This window comes from Saccostrea echinata, unplaced genomic scaffold (assembly GCF_033153115.1).
Source record: "Saccostrea echinata isolate AGI-Se365-2 ecotype Australia unplaced genomic scaffold, CSIRO_AGI_Sech_v1 ptg000002l, whole genome shotgun sequence".
Taxonomy (NCBI): Eukaryota; Metazoa; Mollusca; class Bivalvia; order Ostreida; family Ostreidae; genus Saccostrea; species Saccostrea echinata.
This window is the reverse complement of record NW_026889751.1, coordinates 4,748,274-4,759,928: the sequence shown is the minus strand read 5'-3', so window position 1 is coordinate 4,759,928 and position 11,655 is coordinate 4,748,274. Positions and strand designations below refer to the sequence as shown.

At 31.1% G+C, this 11,655-nt stretch overlaps 1 protein-coding gene across 1 annotated transcript; it reads right to left on the bottom strand.

Annotated features, from left to right (window-relative positions):
* Positions 1–3,331: 3,331 nt before the first annotated feature.
* On the bottom strand, positions 3,332–10,406 carry LOC133205698 (probable very-long-chain enoyl-CoA reductase art-1). Its single transcript, XM_061341560.1, has 11 exons — positions 10,303–10,406; positions 7,436–7,486; positions 6,964–7,015; positions 6,392–6,436; positions 6,114–6,220; positions 5,820–5,932; positions 5,437–5,542; positions 5,187–5,259; positions 4,722–4,765; positions 3,966–4,158; positions 3,332–3,619 (listed from the first exon to the last, which is right to left on the bottom strand). The coding sequence occupies exons 1-11, from the start codon at positions 10,306–10,308 to the stop codon at positions 3,492–3,494; spliced, it is 918 nt and encodes a 305-aa protein (XP_061197544.1). The 5' UTR covers positions 10,309–10,406; the 3' UTR covers positions 3,332–3,491.
* Positions 10,407–11,655: the final 1,249 nt, after the last annotated feature.

The window sequence follows — 11,655 nt, the reverse complement described above, 5'->3', positions numbered from 1 at the left end:
TTTACATGTGCTTTTTAAGAAGAGTTGTTCTTTTTGTTATACATAAGACGAGTAAGGAAACCTCGTTAAATGTTTACTTGTTATATATTCTACTTCACCATATATAAGAAACTTATATCAATTACACCTGTATATTTAAAACAAATAAACACTGTGAACCCACTGTTACTGCAGTTCCGGATCACTTCACTCCGCAAGAAGGATTGTCTCAAACATCGTTTAATTTCGTTAACTGTATTATTTTGTATGATCACTTTTATGTGGTGAACATATTATCAAAATAAAATTAAAATAAAATATTTAATTTCTTTTGTTATTCAATCTCATTCCAGCACAGAATACTGACAACAAACACAGTCACGTACATGTCAGAGCTGCGTATTTTAAAGGATTTGCAATGTAGAAAAATTAATTATATAATTTTCTTATGTCTTAAGGAAAAAGTAAACTCCGTAATTATCATCTTGTATATTGTTTTTTAAACCTTTATAATCCACTGTAAATTGTCGATATTCAACTTATAAATGATTTTTTTTTAATCTTATTTCATTAGAACTGCATGGATGCTTCGATCTATACTTCAATCTATTTTTCGAAAAACATGCATGTCTGACATTTATTTTAATTTAAATCACATTTACTTCTGTTATAATAAATTCACCAATATATATCATTTTTTTATATCACCAGCTTCAAAACTTAAAATATGGCCTGGTTCGTCATGTTCGTTGGAATCTGATCAGGTGTTCGATATTAAATTAACTTTTTTCCCCCTAAAAGATAAATGATTATCACACTTTAACTGCATAATCCATATTCATAATTATACATAATGACAAATTATTGAAATATTTCCAATTAAAAAAAACAAACAAATTGATATAACAGCGGAAATTTACTTTCTATTTCTTCATCTTTCTAAATAAGGCCTAGATAAAGAGTTTAATTTCTATCCCATTCTGTGAAAAAATGTATGTTAAAAAATTTATATTTATTTACATATATTATAATAAACCTCAACATAAAAAGCATATCAATGTATTCGGAACGAAACATTGTGGCGCAAACCATATCAGCCCAAAAGAGAATCAGCACAAACGATCATGTAGCAAACCATGCACGGGTATGAAACATCCCGTTACTGGTAATAAGAATAGGCATTCCCCAGCTTAATTTTTTAAAATATATATCTACTACACTATTTAGTATAGTAATATATATATTTTAAACAATCAAGCTGGGGAGAACCTAATGGTAATTAGCGTGATCCACAACTGTCGTAAGTGATCCGAAACTGTTGTAATTTTAGGTGTTGAATACACTTTGATTACTTACGAAAGCAGAGTAATAAATTAATATATCTCATTTTATATGAAAGGTACGAGAATGGGGCTCCTAACAGTACGTAAATATTTATATTAATCTCGTTATTAATTTTCACTACCAATGTATAAATGAAAACTGATCCGGAACTACCGTAAACACTGTAGCTCTATCAAGCTTAATAAAGCTATATATAGATAATTCAACCATAGCTAAATCAAGAGATTGTGCTGGACCTATACAAGTTGAAGGAAAATGAGTAAAGTCGATCAATTTATTTTTCAATAAAATACCACACTTTTCTGAAGCATTTTTTAAAATTTAAATCAGTTCAAATGACATCGAGAGAAAGCGTCACCATTGTGTTCCGACATTGTTTTACAATTTCTATGCAAGCATTTGGATATTGATCGGATTATCCTATAACTTTCAGTGCAACGCAGATTATATTTCATGATAACAATATGAAAATCTTTTTAGTATTACTTAAAGGTAAACAAACCTTTTTTTGGGTTTTTCTTAGTGATTTTCTTCCAATGATGGCACACACCACAGTAGCCGGAAGTATTCTTGAAATAAATTCCAATTTTGAAAAAATAACTAAAACGGATATTTTTGGATTTAAATAACTCGTACATTATTTATTCGTGTTGCATAAACGATAATTCTTTCCATCACACACTGATAATTCTGTTGGAAGTTGTGGGGGTGGGGTTAATCCATGTCAGCAATTGTATATATACTCTAATAATTAAACATGATATTTTTATTTTAAATATATATAATAAACAGTTATCATGCTCAAATGGTCTGAAGACATCCAGATATCTGTGTTTTGAATCCATTAAATTGCAATATACCAAAACTATTATTAGATATTACTATCTTCTGAAATCTAAACTTTTTAAAAAAAAAATGTCTCAAAAAATATACAAAAAATCATTATCAATTAAAGTGATTTCCAATAGGATTATATAGGAATTATCTTCTGGAATCTTGCACAAATGCTTGGTAATGTACCTCGATAAATTTTTTGAGAGGATTGAGACTTGTTAAAGTAGCTATACTTCCATCACAAATTCTTTGGGGGGAAATTATATATTATTGAAAATGTGTTGTCTGATCTTAAACAATATAAATTGAGAGCAGAGCAAAGATGAACCCCTAAAAACATCACAGTGGGATCAGGTGCCATGGAGGAGTAAGCATCTTGTTGATCGGTTACACCTGCCATGACCCCCTTGATTAAGTAAATGTTTTAATCTGTAGACAAATCAGTAGCTAAACAATTTGTATTTAAAAATATCAATATATTTGACCTAATGACAGGTTATTTGCAAACAAGGTCCTTGCATCAACCATAGAATTTGCGAAACGCTAACTATAAATGACAACCTTGTAACATCAACTTATTCGTCAGTAGGCTGCCTTGGTTTAGAAATTGTTCATACGCAGAACATGCTCTTGCATATCAAATCAACCGACAGATAAAAACACCATACACAGATGATAATGGTATATTGTTATCTAAATGGAAGTTGAGGATAGAAAAGTTGCAGTCATCACATTTAACAATGTGGTTGGTAAGTCTCTAGACGATTCAGCAATTCTTATTGGAGTCAGAGTTGGTACAATACATTAAGTTTTAGCCTTTTCTATGTCAAAGAATTCTCTTTTCTCATCCTTTCTAGTTTAAGTGGAACATATAGTGATATTCCACTTTCCAAACAGCACTCTTATATTTTTACTATTCCCTTCTGCTTTTCCTTAGAATGTATATCCACTATTTGTGACAATATGAAAAGAAACAAAATTGTCACTTACCTCAGATTACAATGTATATACAAAATGCAATATATATAGGATTTAAGTGTAATATTGAAAGCAAAGTCATTGGTTACTTTAAAATTCAAAATACAACACAATGTCCAGTCAGTTACACATCAGTTTAATGGTACGTATTACACTACATATTTTCAGGAATATGTCTTCAATACAATAATCATGATTGTATAAAATTATAAATTAGGATAAAACTACAAAGGTAGAAAATTTAATTTCCATTAAAATGAAATATAACATGCATTAAAATTATCAAATATCAAAAGAACCTTTAAAACAGAGAATTTGTAAAATGTTAACTTTTAAGTAAATTGCCTTTAAATCTTTCAGAGAAGGAACGGAATAATGCTCTTTCTAGAACGAGGATAATCTTTAAACTCTTTCTTGTAATTTCTATGCTTCCCTAGAGCCCATACAGCCATCTGATAAAATCCACATGTTGTAAACAACACAGCTGAAATTAATAAATAAAAAAAATAATGCATTAAATCAATAGGCTGTGTGAATGACAAAATGGAAATCACTTGAGAGGTTTTCTGTTATACAGTGTACTGTTAAAACCATCAAGTTACAGATGGTCCAGCTGATAACCATTACAAGATATTTGTTTGAATCATCTCCTTGGTACCATGATATGGCCACAATAATGTGTTCATTATAATAATTTTTTTATTATAAATAAATATTTTCCTTCAAATCCAAGGATTTACTTTTGATCATTATTCAGTCTTGATTGTAAGATTATCATCTCCTAGTACTGCAAAATATATTTGAAGTGAGACAACTCTTTTGATTCTTACCTGGTAGACATTGTGTCATTACACTAAAACTGAGCCAGGCAATGGTCTCATATGTGTAATTAGGACAGGACACAAGGTTAAACAACTGGGTCATGGGGTTACTGTCTGGAACAGGGATCTTTCTGGTCTTTGTTCCAGCTGGTCTCATATTTCTGAATGCTACATGGACAGAGAAGTTTCCCAACTCTCCAATCTGAGTAAAAATATTGAAGAAAAATTGATTTGAAAAAAGAATTTCATTTTTTTTTCTTTTTAGAGGTATATCAGTGTTGTTTATCTACCTAGCATTGTTTACAATGATAAATGGGTTTATTAATCAGTTAAATCCGTGATCAATCTTGAATTGATTTCTTTATCTCAAAATTTCAATTTTTGTTTGCCTTGAGTTTTATTTTGAAACAATTGAGTATTACATTTGTTGTAAAAATGTTTGGTCTTCTAACAATGTCATGATAGAATCACAATTTTTTCTCTAAAACAAGGTTTTTACATTAATAGTGAGCTTTAAGGATGAAGAGTCAGGAAGTCCTGAATGATTATTGATGCTTTCAATGTTTACAGAGTAACAAAAAACATGAGTAAGATTTAACCTCAGGATTATTATTTTTCTTTATAAATTCTTCAAAATTTTACTGATCATCAATCAATCATTATCTGTGAGTAACTTATGTTCCATCACCCTATTTGAAGTGATTTTCAATACTCAATCATTTGCTTTTGACAAATACAATGAAAAAATGAAAATACCCCACTTACAATAAATCCAGCAAGTCCAGCATAAATCTGCCTATTTCCAAATGCTGAAAAAAATAAAAACGAATCACTTACATTGGTGTACAGGTACAAAGTGGAAGCACTATTATTAAGAATATTAATTTTCTATCCCTTGAAACTGTAACATAAAATGATAAATCCAAATCCCCATACATGAACTTTTACACGTATTGCCTACAATATTAGAATAGAGTGTTTTGATAAAGTAGATCAACATAGAGACAAACAATTGATACAAAGCTCAAATTACTGCTCATAGCAAAATAATTTTGTCTGAATGGGAATATAAAAATAATCAAATAGGAAGTGTTACAAGGCATCGAACATATCATGCCGGTAGCCATCAGTAACTAAACATGAAGAGTTCAACACCTAGATAAGCAAATATTGATGTACATGTACAATGCAGATAGATATAAAGTATATAAAGTGCAACAGAAATCTCACATGGTACGGTATACAATGGATGGTTGATGAAGTAAGAGATCAAAGCTGCAAATCCCCAGTAGTATGAGCAATTCTGAAAAGTTGGGAAGCATAAATTATTTCTGCAATGTATATACTGTATAGCTACCATTCAAAATGATCTTGATCTGCAAGTGCTCATATTTTCTTGATTAATAGAATTTCAAAACTGAAAAATGTTATGGATGATAAATCTTAATCTTCATAAAATATATATCACTGCCATACAAACCTTGAATAAATTCATAATAGGCATGGTGGCATTTGAAAACCTGTGAATGAATACTGTTTCTAGGAGCCTCTTGATGTAGTGGAATGAAAAACATGCACATGCTATACTGAAATTATAGAAACCAAAAAACTCTACTTGATAAAGAATATATCATTGATTATTGTTTATAAACGAGGGGGGGGGGGGGGGGGGGTTGACTTACTAGCATTTATCAAAAAGTTTAACCATATTAATATTACATAAATTTTTTAAGTGACTGATCAATGTGATCAATGAGTTCAATGTATTTTTCTAAAATGTTCAGAAAATTAATATTAAAGTTCTAAAACATCTTGAATACACTGGAGAATGTAATTTTCTAATGACCAGCTGGTGTAACTTACTTGACAACCTGTGTCCTTGGTTCTGATGCTGCAGCTGCTCCATATATAATGGCAGGTCTGGTATAAAAGATCAGGTATACAACCAGAGGACCAGCATACTCACACAGGAACACCTTATAACAGAAATGGTTAAATATCACAAAATCTATTCCATATTTCTGTTATTTTTTGTTGTGTTGACAATTTTGAAATGCTTCTGCGAGAATTTTTTCCCCCATTTACTCATTAACTGGATCATTTTTCTACTTCAGAGGTGTGCATGTGATTCAGATCAAAAATCAAATTCATACATACTGTGCTCCATCCAATTTGGGGACCAAGATCTTTGAAGTACAATGTGCCTTTCTTTCCTGTCAATCCTAAGTTACCCAGAGTCTCTTCATCTTTCAATAACTTCCCCTCTAAATTGTTATCAGAAATTTTAATTCCACAAATAATATACCAAAAAGTAATATTATGCAATAGTTTGAACTTTTTTAAAAACATTACATGAATTACATGTAATTCTTTCAAGAATTTTAATTTTGGAGGGCTAAGGGTGTTCCTGCACTTTCCTCTTAAGTTTTACTTACTGGGATCAACCTTGAATGCTTGTCTTGTTGTGTAATACTTTGGACCTGTAAAGAATATGAAAACAAAAACCTTAATCTACAATTTAATGCCATACATGAACCTGTCTTTGGCCAGGGTTAGAAACTCCCTAAAATTACAACTCGCAAATAATTGCGAGTACCAAGAAAGTGAACTCGCAATTTGATAAGACTACTCGCAATTTTCATATAAAGTTAAATTTATATAAATTAAATACATGTAACTTAAGGAAAAAGTAACTACTGTACAATACACAAAATACAACTACAGTGTGACTTTTATTTAAATTACTGATTTAAATCAAAAGCATTGTGTTCTGTAATATTATATAAGTTTGCTACAGTTTAAATGCAAAACAATCAACCCGCAAGTTTTTGTGAGTTACCTAATTTTTAACTCGCGATTTGGGAATTCTAACTCGCGTTTTGCGAGTTGTATATAGTGAATTTCGAACCCTGTTTGGCACTATAGTATAACCTCATAAACACTAAAATTGAGTGTAGTTCAAATATTTTAAGGGTTATAAAAACTAATCACCCCCTTACAAACTTACTCTTTTTCTGATATTCTTTTTTGACATCTAATATTGTTGATTTTGGTGTCACCTGTGAATGAGAAAGTAACACAATTTGAATTGAATGTTTTAATATATTGAATAGAATTTAACCAGTTAAATTATAGAAAATTTCAATTACAGTCAAACCTTGTTATCTCAAACTTGATGGGACCAAGAAAAAAACTTTGAGATATCCAAGGATTTAAGATATCAATGGTAAACACTTAAAGAATAAGCAGTTGGGACTTCCAATTCATTTCAACATATCCATGGTATTCGAGATATTGGTGTTTAAGATACCAAAGTTCAACTGTATATAGCAGTATTTGCTACTGAATGAAAAGTTTTTATAGCTTTTGAACTGGAATTAAGTCATTTCACAGCTGTAACATATAATTGACTGTTTTTTATTTTGTTTTTTTGTGAAATTAGATATGATTAACAGTTCAAGATTAAAGATATTACTCACATTTGTGATAGTTGCCAAACATTTGCCAGATTTGGAGTGTAAGACAGCAATCTGAAAGAAATCAAAGTAAAGATATGAGGCTGTTACTGTTTAATCTGATTAAAATTCTCCAATTTCAATAAAGTTTCCACTAATCAACAAAGAATCATGAATATTCATGAGATTTTGTTTGTAAGAAAATAATTATTTCTTACTTATACCTTAAGCATAAGACATAGGATAAGTGGAAAGGATATTGTTCATCATTTAAACATATGATAAACAGACATAGATGATAATACCCATGGGTTACATGGGAAAAAAACTACAAGTTTAACACTTGCACAGCAAACCAGTCTAGATGAACTCCTAAAATGGAGTAAACACCGAAAAACCAAGTCATTGGCTCCATCATGCATTTAATTTTATGGACTATATCTGTGTTGTATACACCCAAATTGTATTTTATTTTAAAAAGAAAATAAGTATTTTTTCCCGCAGAACAGAGATATTGACAAATTCACTTTTAGAAGTTTCATGGTCCTTTCTTTCCCTCGAGTGCCTTTTTAAAGTTTTCAAACCATTTGATAATGGTAAAAATATGTTTTTATGGCTAAAGATGTTTGTATGTGATAAAAAAAATAGGTAAATAACAATGGTAAGACCTACACTTTTAATTTAGGTGTCATCATGCATGTACAATTAAAACCCTGAAATGCTAATTTATGTGTATAAAATTCAGCCATGATTTTTATACCCCCTGCTTGAAAAGCGAGGGGTGTATAGTGGTGGGGGTGTCCGTCCATCCATCTGTATGTCCGTCCTTCTGTCTGTTAATACACATTGGCATACCCATCCCTTATCTGCAACTCCTCTTATATCACTGAATAAAATTTAATGAAACTTTCACAGAATCTTTATTACACAGTGCCATATAGCACCTCCTATTCTACGTTTTATCGGACAATTATTTCAGGTTTCCCATAGCAAAACATAGACAACGCCATTCTTTCTATAATACTGTGAGTACCCACAACTCCTCCTATACCACTAAATAAAATTTAATGATACTTTCATAGAATCTTTATTACATGGTGCCATTGTGCACCTCCATTTTAACTTTTGGACACATATATCAGGTTTCCCATAGCAAAACATGGGCACTTTCGTTCTATAATACTGGGGGTGCTCATTGCTTATCTGCAACTCCTCCTATACCACTGAATAAAATTTAATGATACTTTCACAGAATCTTTATTACATAGTGCCATTGTGCACCTCTTTGTTTTGATGGAACAGATATTTTGGCTTTCCCAAAGCAAAAAATAGACTTTGCCATTATACCGGTAATCATATGGGAGCAGGGGTATCATTTGTGAGCTCAGTGCTCACAGTACCTCTAATAACACTTACATAATACATTGTTCTATCATGCTTATTTAACCCTTTTATTATGGTTAATGACTTTTTAAAACTATTATTTTCAATAAAATTTATCTTTTCTGAAATGTCAACTTTGAGAGTATAAATATCTTCTTTTTTTTTTTACAAATAGAATTGAAAAGCGAACAAATACAAGGCTTTTATGTAGCATTTCAGAATACTGACACAATTGCCAGATTTTTCCAACCTTTTGCCAATCAGTTTTCACAGACCCATTGGTTTTTGCTGAAAAAGCGACATTTTTGTGTTTGTGTTCATGCATGGACTTTATTTTCAGTGTCCTTTTCAGTCTCATATTTTCATTTCTGGTGACTCCATTTCAGGGGTTCATCTAGACTGCAAACGTATCACTGCACTAAAGTGGGATATAAACAGTCTAGATGATTTTAAATTGATAGATAATATTTTTAAAAATGTTTTCATGCTAAAATCTGTTTGTATGTGATAAAAAAAAATCAGTATTTAATGATACCCAGTACGAACTTACACTTTTAATTAATTGAGATGTCGCATACAAATAAAATACCGAAATGATCATTTATGTTTAAAATTCAGTCTCGTTTTTAACAGTTACAATATGTATTGTTCCATTTGCATATATTTCCCTTTTATTATATATATCTATTTCTCAAACTAATCATTTTCACTGTTATTGATCTGACTTTAAAAGCAACTTTAAAAGTAAAAATATCCTTTTTTCCAAAGTCTTTTATGTAGCATTTCAGAGTACTGGCATGGCATAATTGCTATACTTTCCAAAACTTTGCACAGGCAGTTTTTGTAGACCCATAATTTTTGCCAAAACACCGACATTTTGTGTGTGTGTGTGTGTGTGTGTGTGCGCAATGTGTGGACTCTATTTTCGGAGTCTTTTTCAGTCTCAATTTCTTACTTCCGTTCACACCATTTTTGGAGTATTCCATTCCAAGGTCTCTGGTTTTATCCTTCATTTATAACCCCAACCGGAAGCTTTTGTATGCCATTCAAAGTTTTATTTTGTATCGAGGTAATTTTCAAGGAAGAAATGAGTGGTTTACAATAAAGAGGCTCGACCAGAGACATCTGAAATGATTTAATGACGAGAAAAAAGTCTCTTGAAGTGAACGATGTCATTTTAAAGTAGGTTAATGATTGATATATTAACAAAATACGACTTTGAAGCGGGGGTTCCTGAAATTGAGTTAGGTACCTTGCGGTAAAAGTAAGTAGGGGGTGCCCCGTATACACGAAACAAGTGTCTGTGAGCTAAATATAGCTATGTAGGTAATTCAAGCTATGTAGCTAAATCTAGTGATTATACCGGACCTGTTCAATGACTTCAATGCTTGTTAAATTATTTGTCTATAATTTTGCACTGCGTTTCCATGGACATTCAATGGTCATTCAGCATTCGCTAGGCCTAATTGAAAAAAAAAAACAACAACAAAACAAAAAAGACAAGATACCTCCATTTCAAATTTCTGCACGGTTTGGTCCTCCTAAGATCCTTGTCCTGAAGGCTGGTCAGTTTAGGATGCAGTGGCAGTGAGACGATTACGATAGCGTCTAGCCTTCGACTTTGCCCTAACGTGACTTAATTAAAAAATCTGAATCGCGATCCCGATCACATTTCATCAGTTTATATGTCTTTTTGACATCTGAGTTACAGTCAGCCCAGAATGCTATGTATCTTTACTGTGAAACTTGGAATCTCAAAGTTAATGCTTCAAAAACAAATGTTGTAATATTTTCAAAAAGTAGACAACCTGAAAATACTTTTTTCATGTACAATGGTGAGAAATTATCAACTGTACAAGAGTTTCAATACCTTGGCATTATTTTTTCAAGGAAGGGTAACTTTCAGAAGAATAAATTAAGACTTGTGCAACAAACAAGGAAAGCTATGTTTAGTGTTTTAAGTAAAGCTAGAAAGCTATGTCTGCCTGTTTTATTACAATTGTTCGATGCAATGGTTGCTCCTATTTTACTGTATGGTTCAGAAGTTTGGGGATACGAGAACAATAGTATTATTGAGTCATTACATTTAAAATTCTGTAAAAATATAATGAAAGTGAAAAAATCTACTCATAATGATACTGTGTATGTGAACTAGGTAGAGTGCCATTGTCTGTATCTATAAATGCCAGAATGGTTGGCTTTTGGCAAAGAATTGTTTCTGGAAAAAATGTAAAGATCTATCGAATGTTATATGAAATTATGTATAATCTTGATAAAGAGGATATTTTCCAATTCAGGTGGTTGTCACATGTCAGTAACGTACTGATCAAATATGGTTTCGGAAATTATTGGAATGATCAATTTGTTCCAAAAAATGTTTGCTTATCTAAAAAGGTTAAAGACCAATGTAAAGAAACTTTTATATCAGACTGGAAGTTAAATATTTTAATTCTCCTAAATGTGTTAATTATAGGATCTACAAAACAAACTTTGGTCTAGAGAAATATTTTCTTTGTTACCCTTTGATCTTGTTTATAATTTAAGCAAAATTCGATGTGTTAGCCACAGATTACCTATTGAATGTGGAAGGTTTTTAAATATAGATAGAGCAGATAGATTATGTGATCTCTGTAGTGTTGGAGAAATTGGAGATGAATTTCACTATATTTTTAATTGCAATTTTTTCAGTGATGAAAGAAGAAAGTACATACCTGAAAAAGTTTACAAAGTGAAAAATATCAATAGTTTTGCTGACCTGTTTAACAGTGATGATAAATTTACCTTAATTGGCTTGGCTAAATTTTGTAAGATTGTAATGTCTTTATTTCCAGTCTTGAAATTCCTTCCAATACCTCTAAATT

What these genes read in the sequence shown, in the direction of transcription:
- LOC133205698 (XM_061341560.1), bottom strand. An exon ending in AGCATTCAAGGTTGATCCCA is followed by an intron (nt 6,221 to 6,391) that starts GTAAGTAAAACT and finishes ATAACAATTTAG; the next exon opens with AGGGGAAGTTATTGAAAGAT. An exon ending in CTGGACTTGCTGGATTTATT is followed by an intron (nt 4,159 to 4,721) that starts GTAAGTGGGGTA and finishes ATTTTTACTCAG; the next exon opens with ATTGGAGAGTTGGGAAACTT.